Genomic DNA, 19,103 nt, shown 5'->3' with positions numbered 1-19,103 from the left:
ACATCTCCCCCTATAGGCAGTTCACAGAATGGCTATTTGCTTTCTTCCAGGCCTGCAAAGAGAAGCCTCCTGACCAGAACTAGCTCTTCCTCCTTTGAAGTCCACCTGATTAGATCAGGCCCACCCAGGAGAATCTCTTAATTAGTTCAAAGTCAATTGATTAGGGATTTTAATTACTTCAGCAGAATCCACTTTGCTTTATGATACGTAATAATATGGAAGTGAGTCAATCAGATATTTTCTGGTCCTTAAAATTCTGTTAGAATTCTAAACTTATCAGCAAATATAGCAGTCTGAAAATTTTCCACTGTGATCTTTTAGGATATTATGACGAATTCTGTGATGCAACGAAACCACAAGTCCCTCATTGGACAGCTCTAAATTAGAAGCAGGGTGGGCAGATATCAGTCTGAAGCTTCCCAGCCTGTATCACTGCACAGAGCTAGTCTAGATGTCATGTAGCTCCACATCAGCAAAGGGATTTTATTCAGAAATGAGAGCAAAATATTCATCAGAAAATCACACAGCTTTAGGACTGAGGGAAAGACAGACTTTTTACATGATTAACACAAAATCAGTTCCTTGTAGATTTCTTGTCCAGAAGCTTCCCAGCCAGCTTCTTTGGTCAGCCCATTCATCTTTGGTCATGATGACCATCAAAGGATCATTCCTTAAACTGAACCCAAATCCGTCATTTAGAAGGTGCTTCCTTCTAATTCTAGATCTACTCCTGAAAGTCTTAAAAAAAGAAAGAAAGAAAGAAAGATCTAATTCTGTTGTCACCTGACATCTCTTTGGATGTTGGAGGCGATTGTGACTCCCCTGAGTGGAACGGTCTGCTGTAAATCTCTAGAACACAATTTATTAGGCCACTAGAGAAATTCTTTACTATTTTAGAAGAGAAGGCAACTTGTCAATGTGTTTTACAGAGTCCCTCACAACAGGCAAGCATTTGTGCATGTGTGTTAACACAGATTTTCAGAAATAAATATGTTGTCAGTAATGCTTTCCTTTGACTGATCATGCTTCCCTTCTGTTGTTTCTAGAGTGAAAGAGAAACCATCACTTTCTTTGCACAAGAGGACAGCAGTTTCCCTGCACAGACTGGCCCCAAAGCCTTTAAAATTCCCTACTCTATCAGACAGCGGATTTGTGCTACATTTGATACCCCAAATGCCAAAGGCAAGGACTGGCAGATGCTAGCGCAGAAAAACAGCATCAACAGGTATGGTGGCAGCTTCTGAACGATGATTTTCTTAAAAGAACTTTAAAAAAACAGAACTGGTGGAGGTAACCATGATATCTTTATAGACTTTTCAGGCCTTATTTCGTATGTAGTCCCTCTAAGGTGACACTGTGTACAGCATTTCCTACCACCCCACTCTGCCTTTGAGGACACGCCTTTGAGGACACTATGGAAAAGTCCTACGTTGGTTCTGGTCCCATCCAGGCTTGCTAACTGGGTCACTGAAGTAGTGGTTCAGACTCTGTCATCTGGATGCCTCTCAGTGGTCAGGACAGAGCTGAAACTGGGGATACCTTACAAAGTAGCAGATTTCTTACACCTTCTCCCCACCATCACATAACCTTAAGAATCAGCTAACCCCAAATAGGGACATGCTCAGCCTACAAAAATGGGTGTCTCAAGACAAAACAAAACAAAAGAAAACAACAACAACAACAAAAAAAACTTAGAAGTTATCTGAGAAGAACTCTTAAGTCTGAAGACAGAGGGCATTAAACATGTCAGAGGGGGCTGGGGTTATGGCTCAGCGGTAGAGCACTCACCTAGCACGTGCAAGGCACTGGGTTTGATCCTCAGCACCACATAAAAATAAATAAATAAAATAAAGGTATTGTGTCCAACTACAACTAAAAACAAACAAACAAAAAAATACATACCAGAGGTTATCTACACACCGTGAAACAGTCAGTTGCTAACACTGACACTGCTCATTGCTGCACTAACATCACAGGTGAGTTGATGGAAGGATAGAGAGATTCATAATGGGCTCTATTACTTTAGATGAGAAAAGGCAGGGGCAATGCCATCCGGAGCAGCCCTGATGGTCAGGCAGATTTTGGCTCAGCTTGAGGGACAGCTCATAGGGAGGAGGCCTCAACACATGAAATCTCTCCAACCCACTTCTGCAGACCCCCAAATGAATAGAAAAGACAACCAGATTTGCCAGAATCATTTCGTTTCCCTTTCTTTTTACTTTTTTCCCCCCTTTTGAGAAAAAGCCTTCTTTTCTTACAGTTTGGCTTGCTTAGTTATTTCTTCTTCTTCTTCTTCTTCTTTTTTCCTTTGTCCCGTGTTTTCACAGACATCCTACCTGACTCTTTTCTGAAAGGGAGGGTAGATGTCTACCAAGAAAGGATAGAGTGCTACTCCCTGACTCAGAAGGGATTCAAAATCCAAACACGAAGGGCCTCACTAGAAACAGTAGGAGGCACTGCTGCTGGAGAAAATTGAATTCACAGACAGGCAAGCCGGAAAAGAAGAGGCACATTCTTGAAAAGGCATTTATTGAAAATGAATGAGTACAAAAAGTTATGTGCCGCAGTCCGGCTGCAGCAAACTAACCGGGGGGTGACGAACAACTTGTGTACATTGATACAGCAGGAGTGGAAGTGTTGGACCGGAGGGGTATATATACATTACACACAGCTTATCTTAATTAACATTAACTAGATACAGCAGTCAACCAATAAGGAATCTCCACACTTAATGTCTCACTGGCGTTACTTCACAAACAACTCCCTCTGGAAAATGCCAGGCACCATCTTGACTTGTTTACAGACTCTAATAGTTATGAATGTATAAGAAAAAAACATGAGGCTGAATATTTCCCAGAAGCTTTGACTAAGGAAGAGATGTCTCATTTATAACCTAAAAACACTGGGGCAATGTCAAGTTTCACTTTCTGATCGACATGGACACAGAATGAAGAACTAATCCAAATGATATAATTTAGTTCAAGAGAGGCGAGAAAGAGAGCACATGCACATTGGGCAGAATTATCTGCCCAGGAGGCCTGGTTCTACCACCAATCCCAGTCTTCCTGAATATGTCACTTACTGTTCCTATGTTTGTCTTTCTAGAAATGCAATTTATAGGAGTATTTCAAGTCTCTAATCCAATCTGACTATTAAAGTTTATGGTTTTTAAGTTACCACTTAGAAAAAATAATTACAACAGAGTATCTGTGGGTCCATTAATTTACAGATGCTATCATTAATTTACAGAATGAGCATGTGCATGTTCCTGTTTTGTTCCATCATGTTCTGCATTTACAGCATATATAAGACCTGCAGCAAGGGGCTAGGGTTGTGGCTCAAGTGGTACAGTGCTCGCCTAGCATGTATGAGGCACTGGGTTTGATGTTCAGCACCACATAAAAATAAAATAAAGATATTGTATCCACCTAAAATTAAAAAAAAAAAATTAAAAAAAGACCTGCAGCATGTGCGTCTAAAGTCATCCATCTCTGACTTTGAGCAAGGACCTTGAGTAGGGAAAGTATATTTCAAACTAGGAGATTAAGTTCAATAGCATTTGTGTCTGGGCACTAATGAACATCAGGTGGCTGTGTTGGAACCCATTGCCCCCTCCAAAGTCTAGGGTCATAAAACTTGAGTACATGGCGTGAACTGTTGGTTTGCTGTTTTCCCCTAAAACCCCATCTCAATTTGGGAAAGACTCAATTCCCTTGACAAGTAATTCAAACACCTGTTTTATGGAAAATTTTCAGCACAATGCCCAGAATATGTAGATCCCTAGCAAATATTAGTTATTCCTCTTGACACTGTTACAATGAATACCAGATAATCACAGGAATGTATGTAATCTACTTCTGTTTCAAAACATTATGTAGTTAAGGTATTGAATTCCAGTGACCACAATTTCCTGTGTCCTTCTTTATTCTCTAGCTTTAGTCTTCAAAAGTAGCCTAACTGTACAGTGAAAAAGACTTAAATGAGGGATCAGCAAACATTCTTTTTCTCTTTTTATTTATTTATTTTATTAGAGCTTTAAGGTAGCAATTTTTTTTTCTCTAAAGGACCAGTATAATACTACCTAGTATATAGGTAGTAAATAATTGGGGACATATGGGATGTATTGCGAGCACTCAACAACTATTCAGCTCTGCCTCTGTAGCATGAAAAGATCCTGAAATAAGACACATAAACAAATAGGCCTGGCTGTTTCCCAGTGTATGTTCTTTGCAAAAATAGAAAGTGGCCTCTATTTGCTGAACAGTCCATAGTAACTGATTCCTGATTTAAAGGAGTCTACCTTCACTTAGCAAAAGGTCCATAGGGCTTTGTTGCTTTTATCAGGATAGTACCTGGAGCTAAGTACTCCTGTTCAGCTCTGCACCAAGCTTTTCCAGGGTTGAAGAGCTAGGGGGGTCATGGCAGAGGTAGCCACTAAGGCATTTGGAAAAGCAGAAGAGGAGGACTACTCCAAATCCCTATGCCATGTTATCTAATTCCCATTCTCATTTTATAGAAATTCTTACATTTCTCTTCCTTTTTCATTTGCTAGAGCAAAGAAATATATTCTCCTTCCTGGAAAGGAATGTATATGACAGAGGGGATTTGCAGATACAACCCGTCACAGTTTCCTATTGTATAATCCTTCATCACTGTTTTTACTTTTTTAAAAAAAAATATTTTTAGTTGTAGATGGGCATAATACCTTTATTTATTTATTTTTATGTGGTACTGAGGATCAAACCCAGTGCCTCACACGTGCTAGGCAAGTACTCTACCATTAAGCTACAACTCCAGTCCCATGTTTTTACTTTCTTATGTTTGGATATAACTGAGTATGAAACAAATAAATTCAGATCATGGAAATCTAAAACTGTCCATACACTGATATTAATGGGTAAGAAAGCTGTTTTGTTAGTTTTGGATTTCATCTACTCTGTGGTCAAACAGAAGCACATAGTCAACATTTCTATTCAAAGAATAAACCCTTGATCTTATGATGACACTTTTACCTGGCTCTTCCCCACTCTCAACCTCCCAAAGGGTTAAACAGCTAACAAAGTGACAGATTCCAAATCATGAAGGAGGAAGAGTTTTCAAAGAGGATGGAGGAAAGCATTTGATTTTATTTTATTGCCAGTGAAAATGTTTTTTTACCCTCCTTTTGGTAATGCAACTGTCACTTATGATAATCTGTCTTTTTGTCAAACAAATTTTTACTGAGATCTAAATAGGAAAGAAGACACAGGGAGTATAAAGTGGAAGACTTAGCAATGGATGAGAAGATGAAGCCTAACAGTAGTGTGTGCTGTACCTCTGGCAACTCAGGTAGCCTTACAACTTGCCGAGCATACCTGACAAGCTAAATATGCTGCACAGCCTAGCAAAGAATGTCATAGATAATAGTTGCAATTATGGATTCTGTGAGGGAAATTTGACTATGACTCAGTGAGCCTACTTGCTACACTTCAAAGCTGAAATTGTACATTTAGTCTGCAAATTCAACTGCAATAACTCTCCACTTCAGAGTTCTTGGCCACATGTGATTGGTGGGATATTACTGAGGACTTAACCAATTAAACAATACCTGAAACTACCTGCTTCAGTTAGAAGTATTCTCCCCATTTAAACCCTCACAGCACTTTATATATTTTATGATACTTTTAAATTTTTTAAATTACTGTGAAACCTAGATAGATCCAACTACTTTGGGAAAATTCAGTAAATCTTTCTTGAATGAATGATATGAACTCTTTCATAGGATAGTATATTTGACCTTTAAGCCTTGCCTCCTAATGAAGAAAACTGGTAAGAATAAGCATCAAGGGATTTCTACATTTATTCTTAATTAAAAGTTGTTTGGCTGATGTGATGGAAGTGTCCTGTCTTTTTCCCTCAAGTATTAAGTTCTTAGAGTTCTACAATTAGATGATTCTTTTGTAAGTCCTCATGATTTCCATATTCCAGAAACCCTTGTGAAAACACATCCATCTTGACAACATTGCTATGGGAACAGATGCATGAGATATGGGTGGATGAGTAGAAGGGATGTAGACAAAACAGAAGAAAGGGTTCTAAAATGGAAATGTAGTAAATGAATTACATACTATTAATAGTTTTTTCCCAAGGCCCTCCCTAGTAATATATGCATTTGGAAATCCATAAGCAATGCCAGGGAAACATATTTCTTACTGGTATTCTGGTTAAAATGGATCAAATGCATTTCAATTGTCAGGGTTAATGGATGATGGTGTAAAAATTGTGAGCAAATGAAAGTCCTTGAACCTTGTGGCTGAGGAGCAGTGGTGTAACAACTTGTTTTCCACCAAATCTTTTAACAGGGCCTTTAATGAGAAGCAGAATCTTCTCGCATTGAGGTCATGTCTTCTCATTCCCTCTGTCTACCCTCTTAATTGGATTCAGAGGAACAGTGAAATGACCAGAGGGCAGTGGGAAAGGACAGTGGAGGTCACAAAGCAGCTTATTAATCTGGCTCTGAATAAGTGGTTGAGAATTCACTGAAGTTGGGCCTGTCCCAGAGCCAGAGTTGAGGGTAAAGAAGGGAAGAAGAGAGAGAGGGAAAGATGAGTGCAAAATGCATGTGGAACATCTGCTTCCTTTTCACTCCCGTGTTTTAGGTGTTCACTATAATTGCCCCAAACTAAGCTTTCTTGGTTCTGCAGGCTAGAGACTGGAAAACACATCCTAAACTTTAAGTAATAACAATGGGCGAGAGGCTGCCATTTCCAAAAACAATCTCCATGACTTTTCTAAAGGAGAATTAATACATCAGGGAGGCAGCATTACATAGGTCCTTGGAGGCAAAATACAAAGAAGCTCATATCACATTGTCTGGTTCTGGCCCAGTGGACATAACGCAGGGCCTGGAACTTGAAAGGCCCTTGCAGTGAAGCCAGAGGGACCCAACATAGCAAAGTGTGGGTGTTTGGGCTTTATTCCACTAAAGTCAGTGACTCATGAAAATGCCCACTAATATGAAGCTGAAAAGAGACAGCCTTGGGACAAGTTTAGTCATGAACAAGCTGTATATGGTTTGTAAATGGCAGGTGTCCGTCCTGAAGGCAATATGGAAAAGAAGCTTTTTATATTCCTCCAAGAGAGCTAAAGTTGTGCTCCCACTGCAAACTCCAAGGGGTGCTATCATTTCTTTTGTAAGTAGTTGTGGGTTTGTACTAGTCTTTGAAAGAATAGGTTTTTCTCTGTTAAACTAAATGCAGTTTTCAGAAAAGATGGACATAGACATGCTAAAGCCCCTTGGTATCCTAAATGAACCCCTCACAGATACCATTTCAAACAGTGTTGAAAAATCTGACCATCTCAGTATGTCTGAAAGTGATGTCTTCAGAATTTAAGAAAGTGAAATCGTGAGAATGATTTTACACCTTATCTATTTGAGTGCCCTTAAGGGGGACTATTTCTTTTCTACTATTTGTGAGGTTTAAGTGAAACACATAATGATTAATTTTGCAAAGTGAGGGGTATAAATATTTCAGCCTTCCCCTGTCCTGGATTAGAATCATGGTCTTTTCTCTTGGAACCAATGGTAGTCATTCCACTTTCCTCTGAGGATTCTCAAAAATGTTCCCAGGTAATTTTAATGGACAATTGAGTTTAACGTATTCCTTCCATGATGTATACCAGTTCAAAGAAAAGTAGAGATTATGATTTGGTGGGTTTTACTTCCTTTTCATTTCCCAAATTGAGAAATTGTTATATGATTATATGAGAACTAAAAGCAGATCACAACTGGCTTTTGTTCTCATTTGGCAACTCAGAGATGTCTTCCATGCCTGAGGGCTTTAGTGTGTTTTCCAAAGAAAAAGAATACTTGTTATCCCCTTTCAACAACAAGTGAAAGGCAAAAGCATAACTATAAAGGAAATGTTATTGCCAAAGTAACTGGCCTGAAAGAATTAATGCAGCCCTCTTGGGCTGGGCTGGGCTGGGCTGGGCTGGGATGAGTGGAACTCGGCTGTGTCCAGAGTTGCTCATGTCCTTTCCTTGGGGGTTCTCCCTGCCATCTTCTTTTCAAGTACAAGCAGCAGGCAGTTTTATTATAGTGCTCATCCCTAGGCGACCCTTCAGTCTATAAACACTGACTGGCCTCATCCTGAGGCTGCTTGGTATTTGCAGAGTACCTAGGCAGGTTGAAGTTTGGGAATGGAAGTTTAGATGAGAGGACCACTGTTTATGGTGTGTCCAATTACTGCTATTCAGTAAAAAAGGCTTTTCTTCTATTTGTATGAAAAAAAAAAAAAAACTTATGGAGGGTTGCTTTGGGTCACATAAGAGACTTTCATTAGATGAGACAATTTAGGATGATAGCAGAGATTAATTTTTTTTCATTATGACAGTGTTTCAATTTCCTCTTTGATACTAGACAGTAGAATGATGCACTGTTCTTATAATGATGTTTCCTAATCTATTACAGGCAGTTTAACTTATATTCCACTTTTTATACTGACAAACTACTCAGAAGATATTTCTAAAATATGCCTTATAATGACTTTTTTAAAGGTTGCATTATATATAGATAACAGTACTGTATAGAATATAAACAGATAATCTTGCTGCCTTCAGGTTACAGGTGCAAATAGTCCCTTCTATTTGACATTGAGTTAAAGCCCAAATTCTGAATAAAATTATGGCCTGTAACTGGTATAAGGTGTTTTCTATACGAAGGTTGGGCTTTCTTCTCACAATTAGCCACAAGAAGAGTTTACAGCTAGTGGATTGGTATATTGGCCCCCTGGTAGCATGGTTCTGAGTAACTAAAAGAAAAGCTTTGTTATCTGGAATTTAGAATGAAAAGGAGTCCCTTTATAGGCCACTTGTAAGTGCAGGGTGCCCTTGGTAGCTCTTCAGTACAGTTCCCCAGGGCTAAGATAAAGCCTCCAACACAGCCTTCCTCTCCATTACTGTTATCTCCTACCTTTGTTAACTGATTGAGGATTTAGATGTACTAGTCCCTAAGGCATTTGCATTTGAATACTGCAGGGATGCTGGAAGACCTGAAAGCTTTCACAGTGGGGGAGAAAAAGTCAGTTTTCCTTTTTATGGAATCAGCCCTGTGTTGCAATAATCTATAAATACCTTATATGGCAGAATTTTACCAGGGACCCTCAATTCTCCTCTCTGCCCCTCATCTTATGCTCCCAAAAGAAAACAAACGACCCAATGACTATTTCCAAAAAAAAAAAAAAGTCATTCTAAAGTGAGTTTCATTTTTAGTTTAACACAGTTATTAGTTGGAAGATATATTTTGTTTTTTTTTTTGTTTTTTTTTTTTTTTTTTGGATTCTGACATTTTAATTTCTTTTGAATATAAGTCACTTTTTCAAGCAAAGAAATAGAATCAACCTAAGGATGTGGTCCTCTAGGGATCCAAGCCAAGTCTTGAGATCTTCAGCAGAATGACACTATAGTACCAGGTGCTACCAATAGAGTTATACACTCTAAATAGCAACCACTTATCTTCATTTTTTTTCATTAGGGAACAGCCAAAAGTTCAGTCTTTAAAGGCATGATATATAGAACATCTTGATCTACAAAGGATAGAATGACCCAAATTATATGCAGGCCATCCTATTGGGAAACAAGATCAGAGCTGGTCAAGGATTGGTTATCAGAGACAGTGCTTATACTTTGAAAACTTACTCTGTGGCTCAAAAAATTCCTGGTTCCTGTCACTAAGAAACAAAGTAAAAAATATTACAGATGGAGCCACACCAACATGTGGTTTTAGGGAGGTCTTCCACCAGAATGTGAAAGTAGAGTTAAGTGTAGGGGATAAGATCTTTTGATATTTTAAAAATAAATTACTTAGTAACTAAGAAATTAGACATACCACACTCTTCCTTTTGCTACAATAACAAATTGACAAAGAAGACTATTTAAAAGAAATGCTCAATATAAAGAGGGTGGGAATGGTAACACTTTCCACTACAGGATAATCTCCTGTTTTCCCAATTAGCATTGCTATTCTTCCATGATACATGTGGAAAAACTTGTTGAGTTTTGCCACAGCCAGATGAAAAACAGCGTTTCCTAATTAGCTAATTAAGCTCAATGAACATTTTTGGGATGGAACCATAAACTCTGGCCATTGTTTTGTCAAACATCTGCAAACTGCATAATTCCTCAGCCCTTAGCCATAGTTTCTGTTCAATATCTTAAAGCTGAGTTTAGTTCCACTGTGATTTGTCTCAGGGCTGAAGTGAGTGTTAGTCATCAAAGTCTGGAATGTCATCATAGGAGTAACCCCGGTAGCCTTTAGACGCATAGTAGGCGATGTGCAGATGGTAAAATCCTGGCAGGAACACCAGAATGCCAATAATCAGGACAGGAACGGCCCGGTCTGCCCCCCCCCCCCTTTGCTAATGTAGCCTCACAGCAGGAGGGAGCCTATGGTAATGAGAAAGGCGCCAATCAAAAACAGCACAGTGGCAAGTGCAATGGCCTTATAAGGGATCTTAGGAGGGCTTTTCTTAAACTGAAGGTCAATGTAGCCATCATCTGTGCTGGAGAGCCTTGAGTATTTTACTTTACTACTGGGGATTCCAGTAGCCAGATTAGTACGAGACGGCATCATAACACACGGACACAGCTACAGTCCGAGCACCGCGCTAAGACTGGAGCTAGAGAGGAACTCGCCCATGGGTACCAGCCGAGGCGTCCCAGGCCTCATGGCACAGCCAACCTAACCGCCGACCTAGCAAATACCAGCTTGCCGCGGGCGGAAGATATATTTTGATAACTAAGGTTCTATATAAAAATTTGGCTTTATAAGTTGGCCCATGCCTCACTAGTGAAATTGATAAAGATTCATGTTTCCAATTCCGCCCCAGTTTCTACAGAAAGAAAGGAATTTTAATTGGAGCCAGGGGATGGGGATAGGAAAGTCTAAAAGATGAAATTAATCATGGTAATAAAACAAACCCCTGGGAACTCAGGTGTATAGAAAGCATTTAAGCTCAACAAAACAAAATTTAATTTAATAAACTATTAGTACTCAGTGAACTTACATGGATGAATTTATTCAACTACCTTAACATAAGCTTTGATCTGCTTGTTTACATGTATTATATAGTTAATCTGTACTCATTGAATGGGAGTTCCAAAGGAGATGATAAAGTCATGGAGTCTACAGAGCTTTGGGCAAATGAATAGAACTGAAGGCATAGAATGTTCTAAAGTCAACTAACATTCAGAGATTCAGTCATCTTAACTGCATAATATATACATCTTTATTGAACCAAAAAATGTAAATCTGAATTTTCTAACTTACCTCAGTTATCAGAATTTGGAATGGTTTTGATACAAGATTCCCTGAAGTTCAGGCATAACAAAGTAACAAAGCATCTAAGGTGAATGTAATAAACATTTGCTTCTTTAAATCTTTCTATAAAGAAAGTTGAATATTCAGGCATCCACTTGAATATTCAGGATTGCCATTTGTTTGTTAATGTTTAGGTTTCATTTCAAAAGAAAAAAAAAAGACACTCAGGACTTAAGATCAGCTCTTGCTGTGAATTCTATTTTGCAGTAGTAACAATGTTCCCTGACTTGGTATGTGCATTACCTGCTGGTAGCCAAATGTGCTTGTATTATTAAGAAGAGAAATGGGTCACAGAGATGGGAATCAGAATAATTTCAAAAGGGTGGTATACAGAGATGACTGAATTTTCAAAAAAATCATAGTACACATAGACCCAATAAAATAATAGCTATCTTTGAGAAATAGCCTATTGCATTAGGATTCTAGGTTTTTTAATATATTATGTTTTATGTTGTGTACAAGTGAATATAGTTTAATAGGATGCCTATTAATTGCAAAGCTGATTGATTGTATTATTTTTAATAAGATGGATGTGTTCCTTTATGTATCTACTAACATTAAAAGGAAGTTGAAATTTGTATGTGTTATGCTGAATGTGCTTGTGCAGATTTAGAGAATAAATCTAAATCTAACTTTGGGAAGCATATTTCACTTTTTACAATATGTTCAGAGACCTGTGCCAAGTAAGAATTTTATTCCTGCCTCTTTTGATCACTTAGCTTTCTTTAACTGTGGGTACCTATTGCACAAAACAGAACATTTGCAGGACTTTTCAGAGCCACATGGCTGGTGGGAGTCCTTCTCTGCTCTGCTGTGCCCCCTGCAGACAAATGAACCTTGAACACCTCTGACCGCAACCCCCTCCATGGGGTCATGAATATTTTTAAAATTGTCTCAGGACAAAGATTAATCTTCACCTTCAAAACATATTCTTTATTCTATTCTTTATGATTCAGTCTTCCTGTCATGTCTTGAAGTATCAAAGATCCTCAAACATTTCAAAGGAAAAAGTTCTCCCAGTGCTTAAGGCAGATGCATTGCCTGGGATTGACCAACTCTGGCCTTGTAGGTGCTTATTTTCGAATGCAGCACAATGCAGGAAATCCAGTCTAATTTTCTTCCAAGTAACAGCTTTGGACTTCCAGTTTGGGTTATAAGCTAACATAGCACAATGGCCAATAGGCCAAATCTGTCCCATCACCTGTTTTTTGTAGCCACAACTAAGAATGTTTGTGTGTGTATGTGTGTGTGTTTTGTTTACTTTTGCATTTTTAAATGACTAGCAAAAAAATCAAAAGACTAAAACTGGGCGACATGTAGAAACTGTATGACCATCAAATTCCAGTGTCACCAAATAAAGTTTTACTGGAAGATGGCCACCACACATACACACACACACACACTCCTATCCTCAGTGGCTGCCTTTGCACTACCATGGTGGAGCATAGAAGCTGCAGTGAGGCCATAGGAGGTCTCCAACACCAGAAATATATACTCTCTGGCCCTTTACCAAAGACGTTTATCAACCCCTGATATCACAGATTATAGTTTAACTTTAGGGTTAATAAGATCACAAGAATTCCAGTCACTACCAAAAAACACAAGACCACTGCTGTTCACTAGTAAAGGCAAGGTGTGAACCCTCAGTAAAATGATGAGAAAGCTAGTGCTACTCCAACTATTGCCTTTGTTGTCCTTGAAACAACATTTGGGATCCCAGAGACAAAAGTGTGTCCATGATCATTACGTTGATAATGGATTTGAAAAGCAGTGGCCACCCAGGCCAGCCACAGCCCACTGAGGCCTCCTTGGGCCTCTTCCCCAGCTATTCCTTCAGTTGTGTGCTGCCTGAATGTCAGTGAGGGTGCATGTAGGGAGACAGAGCAATTTCCCCACGGGGCCAGAAGGAAGGGCCAACATTCAAAAGTTGGCAAAATAAGAAGAACCAGGATCCCTTCAACACCCCCATCAGGGTTTGCTGTGGGAATGGAGGGGACGAGGGAATTTTTAAGCTGGCCTTCTCACTTTCTCAGTTAAAGGTTCATATTAGTGGAATGTGTGTGTAGTAACCTCAGTATTTATACTATTTAGCAACAAACTGACTATTAACAGTCTCTTAAGACTTTGGCTAAAACAACATTTTATTCATTCAGAACTGATCTGTGCGTGTGGTGCTGCCAAGTGGTAATGTGCCGATAAAAACTCGCCTTCTCTTGCCAGTGCCATCTCTAGAAGACTGCTTTGTGATTGTGTGTTGGGTGTGGTTGTGAGAACTAGCACCAACTCCCAAACAGGAGCTTTTCTGCAAAATCTTGTAATCCATCAGACTTTGACGTGAGAGAGAGCATTTCTGTCCTTACTATAAGAGTCCCCATGAAAAGCAGTGACCTTTAATCCTTTGCCTTGTCTTAGTCTTCATCATAGTAAAGTTTTTGTCTAAAAGGTTACCAGTTTTTTTTTTTTTTTTCACTGAAGATACTATAGCATCTGAAAAAGGCTTGCAGGAATCAATTATTCACCCAGTGGATACTGAATAAACACCTGTCATTGTTCTGATAAGTGCTGGTGCAGATTCAGAGAATTATTACATACGACCTTTAACTTTCAGGTGTTACTAGTCAAATGGGAAAGGCAAAGTTCACCCATATGAAATGTGTAAGCATTGCAGTCACATGAAATTTTAAGCACCAGCATGAAAAGAGTTCAGAGAAGACATAAATCATCTTGAAGAAAGAGGAAATGCGATTTGAGCCACACATTGTAGGAGTGTATGATCTTGCAAAACAGTGCAGAGAATGAAAGTGGGCAATCCTAGTGGACTGAAAACTGAGTGAAAGCCAGAAGCAAAGTATTACCTAAGTCAAGCCCAGGGCCCAAGGAGCAAAAGACTGAGGCATATGTAAATTCATATACACATATAAATTTATATAAATTCATATATATTCATATATAGGTATGAATATAAATCACTGAGATTCCCTAGTAAGCGTGTATGTCTAGATAGATTGATTCATACACACACACATACATACACACACAACCATAATTATGTTGAGGACTGATCAAGGAAGGCATTGAAAAATGACTAAATCTCTTAGGATTGAAGAAATAGAATGCAGCATATTTTAGAGGGTTTGGAGACAGAATGTGGAGGCTTTTGCTATGATTCAGGCCACAAAGTGATAGAATATAAATTAGGGTTAAGTCTTTGTGAATGGAGGAGAAGAGTGAAGCTGATGAGTAGGTCAGAAAGGGAGAAATAACATTAAGGGCATGGTCAAAACCAAAGTCCTATAGCCAGGTGTGGTGGCGCACACCTGTAGTCCCAGTGGCTTGGGAGGCTAAGGCAGGAGGATTGTGAGTTCAAAGCCAGCCTCAGCAAAAGCAAAGCACTTAGCAACTTAGTGAAGCCCTGTCTCTAAATAAAATACAAAATAGGGCTGGGGATGTGGCTCAGTGGTAGAGTGCCTCTGAGTTCAAAGCCCAGTACCTAAATAAATAAATAAATTTCCCAGTACAAAAAGTAAGAAAGAAAGACTCTTGTAAATATTTGGGCCACTTGTTATACTTAGAAAGGAGACCAGTTTGGAGGTCTAGAGATTGAGTTTGAGGAGGTAGGGACATGTCATTTTGGCAACTCCAAGGTCTTTTAAGATCTGTAGCTAGCTTACGTGAACCTGGAAGCCTACAGGTACAGATTTAGCACTGAGAAAGGAAAGAAAATGAAACTGAAGATCAAGCCTTGACAACCCTTTTGTTTGCCAAGGAAGAAAGCCCTGAAAGATTCTGAAGCAATAGGAATGAGTTTCATCACCACCTAAAGTAATACAGAGCAAAGAGGCCACCCGGGGAGGGGTGGGGGGAACCAGGTCCACGCACACAGCCCATGGAAGTGAGGACTGAAACCAGGCCTGGAAGACAGGAAGGACGTTGGTAACATTCTGAAGGCTGGTTTTAGTTGCATGTTGGGATACAAACTCGACTGCCTACACCCACCTTAGTGCATCTCTCTTCCTCTATTATACCTATTAAAATTAGCTTTTAATTTCCTAATGGTGATTTTTGTTCATTTATGTTTTTTGTTTGTCTAGGAATTTATCTTATTTTGCTACACAAAGCAGCCCCTCTGCTGTCATTTTGAACCTGTGGGAAGCTCGTCATCAGCATGATGGTGACCTTGACTCCCTGGCCTGTGCCCTTGAAGAGATTGGGAGGACACACACGAAACTCTCAAACATTACGGAATCCCAGCTGGATGAAGCCGACTTCAACTACAGCAGGCAGAATGGACTCTAGTCCACTTCCTCTCAGGAGCAGAGGGATGGCCAGCTTTGGGACTTTGGCTTTAAATGGGAAAGAAAAAGGCAGCTCTCTGCCCAGTGGCATTTGGGGAATTCAGCTTTGTTTGTAGTCAGTGAGATCCCCTGGTTGAAGAAACTGAATTTTCTATAGGTAAAACATGCCAGTAGAGCAAAGGACAAGCTCTCTTAGATGTAAGAGGGTTTTATTGTCTCCCCTGAATCACACGCAGGTCAACACTGGATGCCCTCCTCAGATCTGGAGTGTCTAGGATAGACATGAGGGCATATTGAGACAAAAGTAGCTATGGAGAGAGATGAGCTACAATAAAGCTGAAGGCAGAGATTGATTAAGTGCATGTTTTGAAACAGGTTTTTAATGATGTGCCCCACAGGGCCAGCAGATTCTGGTACCAGATTGTCAGTTTTCTACCAACTGGCATTTGTAATGTCAGGAATCATTGTAAAACTGACTTTTAGAAGTAAAACAGGGTTGCCAACCCATTTGTATGACTTTTTCAACATCAAAGAGGGCGTTTAGATTCTAGAATCTGAATACACCACACCAGCACCAATTTCCTATCTATACTAGCCACTGAACGGAGACAAGACCCAAAAGTCAGATAGACGACGAACTAGTTCTCGTAGTGTACCTCACCTTCATTTTTTCCCAGAGACAAATCTACCCACTTCTCTCCTTCCTGAACTTCCAGAGTAGAGAGGTTTCAAGGAACATAATGAGATTTTTGAACATGGAAATTTATCTCTTCAAACTCAACCAAGTAGGAGTATCTCTATTCCTAGTTAAGCCAGACAAATTGCAGAGTGCTGTTGGAACACAGCTTATTACATGGATTCAGAGACAGGTCTGGTCAGGCCAGGTCCAAGGAAACATGAACTGCAGATGTCACGGACCTCAAATAAGCTGTAATTCTAAGAGGCAGGTGTTGATCCAGTTCTCCAATATTTTTGTAACAAGGGAATGATGAGATTTACTGCACTTTTCAATCCAAGTTCTGGAAAGTTTCTTAACATTTTGGTACCATGCCATCATAGAATCTCTCAGTAGGGCCACCTAGGTCACCCTCCTTTTGCCTCTTGAGAAATTAGCAGACAGGCTTTGTCCTAGATGATAGCTGAATAAATAGACCTGAGGAATACCTGTCCCAGAAACCACATCCATCATTCAAGGAGCTTCAAGCTCAGCCTCACCAAGTACCCTTTCTCCAGTGAACCTTTAACATGTGGCCACTGCTTTATTTTTCTCTTTTTAAATAGGAGGCAGTGGTATTGTACAGAACTCAGATTCATCAACCATTCATCATCCTCATCTTAATACTTTATTCCATCTTTTTTATCCTCTTCAGTGGTTTTTGACAAGATGCCTGGTAGACTACAGATGAGCAGATGCGCTCCAGCTCATCTTCTGGTGTTTGTTTTCCTTAGCTGTCCACGATCAAGACAACCAAAGTCAAGGACCTAGGTTAACCCCAAGGCAGCTAGTCAGCTACTTAGAGATTGGATACTTTATTAAAAGTAGTCACGGAATGGGGGAGGTGGGAAGTACTTGGCACTGGAGATGCAATCAATTTTTTAAACACTTTTATAGATCTCTTGTTTTAAAAAAAAATGTTGTGAATCTCCTCATAAGTGGAAAAGACCTAAAGAAAGGTTGAGTTTAGGATACCATGGATAAAGCATTGAAGAACTCTGGAATGTGTTGGCCATTTTCTCTAATGTGTGGTGTATCTGGTCCCCTGTATTAGATAGAAGGCTTTGCCACATGTAATTCAAAAAGCATCTTGCTTTTCTCAGGAACCAAAGGCTTATTATATAGAACAAACAAATCATCTTAGAACTGTCAAGCATATTTTCAAACTACCATATCTAGATCAGGAAAAGACCACTTTGCTAGTATGCTCAACTTGTTCATTCCTTCTAGGGAATAATAGACAGCATGGAAATGTAAATCACTTCACATCGCTGGTATAATTTTTGAGAGAAAGAGGTGTTAAGTAGATGTTCAATCGCTCACAATAAAATTGAGTTCACTAGCATGATTGGCTGCAGAAGGAATCTGCATTAGCTGTTGAGTAATAAATTATCTAAAACATTGTAGAGCTTATTCGAATCTCCATTTTGGAGGATTTTATTTTAAGTCATTATAATTAGCCTTATAATGGTTTCATCTATTCTGTGAATCCACACCAGATCCTTTCTAGACTTTTTTTTTTTTTTTTTGCATTTTAAAGCAGAAGTTTAAATGGTTTCCCATAGAACCTACTAGATTATTTTAAGATGAGATTATTAATCCCTGAATCTGAATTCTGTAATATCCTCGCATGGGTTTGGTTGATTTTATTTTGTTCCCTTGTTTCTTTGGGTTTTCAGGATTCTTTTTTTTTTTTTTTTTGTATTTTTTTGGGGGGATGAAGGGATGGTTTTTGTTTTGGTCTGGGTTAATAAATGCTTTTTAACATCAAATCACATAAAATAATAGAGGAAGAAATCGAGAGATTCACCTTCAGTTTCAGCCCAAGTTTCAAGCAATGCATCTTTTAGTTCCTTTGGTTTCCTTTTTACATTCTTCTCTTAGTTCTGCTAGGTTGCTACAGAAGATTTCTGTATATGAAAGTCTGTGATCATTGCATGTCAGCGTTGTGCCATGTTTTACAATGGAATTTCAAAGAGAACCCATGTTTGTGAGATTTACAGACCAGGGTATGAGTGTGGTGGGAGGGGGTCACCAAAGTCTCAGTGCCCACTTGAATTTGTGGTTATTCACTTGTCCTAAACCCTGCTCTATTTTACTGTTTGCCAGTCATGACACAAATGCCCCTCTTGAAAGAGATTTACTCATTAGTCCCAGCACTTAATTTGCAAGTCTTACTCTCCTAGTACAAAATGAAGCAAAAACTAAAAGTGGCCTTAAATACTTCATAGGTTACTTAAAATTTTTACAAAATATCCCACTTAATGCCAAATCTCCCAGTGTTCAAAGACAGTGAAGTCTTAATTGTCATGCTTTAAACATGCCTTAAAATTATGCCACCAAAATACTACAATTCACAGCTTCACCAGACTGCAGTGCCATAAAGTTAATTTATAGTCTTTACAACATTGCTTGCGCAGTCTTACTGGTTTACATTAAAATCCTTTAAGCCAAAAGGAAGCTCGCTCAATGGATTTAAATGCAAACTTCATTTACCGGTGCAGGAAGTCTCATAAAACTCAGATGCACTCTCACAAAAATTTTATTGGCCTTTTTGTAAGAGATGAAAAGGAATTGACAACAGTTCTCTTTAAAGAGGGGAACTTTTTCTCTTTTTTATTATTTTTATCTCCAACTGCAGAGGTGTTATCCTTTGCCGTGGTCCCTGTATTTTTCTTCCAGTTGGCTTGGAGAAGGAATATTAAATCACTGAAACAGGGTTCTCTTTGGATAA

The 19,103-nt window shown here is 39.1% G+C and overlaps 1 protein-coding gene and 1 pseudogene across 1 annotated transcript in view; one reads left to right on the top strand and one right to left on the bottom strand.

Annotated features, from left to right (window-relative positions):
* Positions 1-17,864, top strand: part of Unc5d (unc-5 netrin receptor D) — a 278,883-nt gene extending 261,019 nt beyond the window's left edge. Inside the window, exons 17-18 of the mRNA XM_071609300.1 lie at positions 1,047-1,225; positions 15,451-17,864. Of these exons, the coding sequence (XP_071465401.1) occupies positions 1,047-1,225; positions 15,451-15,655 (384 nt within the window). The 3' untranslated portion in view covers positions 15,656-17,864. The remainder of the gene's footprint in view (positions 1-1,046; positions 1,226-15,450) is intronic.
* Positions 10,104-10,743, bottom strand: LOC114095904 (transmembrane protein 230 pseudogene; annotated as a pseudogene).
* Positions 17,865-19,103: the final 1,239 nt, after the last annotated feature.

The sequence above is a fragment of the Marmota flaviventris genome, chromosome 3 (genome assembly GCF_047511675.1).
Source record: "Marmota flaviventris isolate mMarFla1 chromosome 3, mMarFla1.hap1, whole genome shotgun sequence".
Classification (NCBI taxonomy): domain Eukaryota; kingdom Metazoa; phylum Chordata; class Mammalia; order Rodentia; family Sciuridae; genus Marmota; species Marmota flaviventris.
The sequence above is the reverse complement of the archived record's forward strand: the minus strand, read 5'-3'. Positions and strand labels throughout refer to the sequence as shown.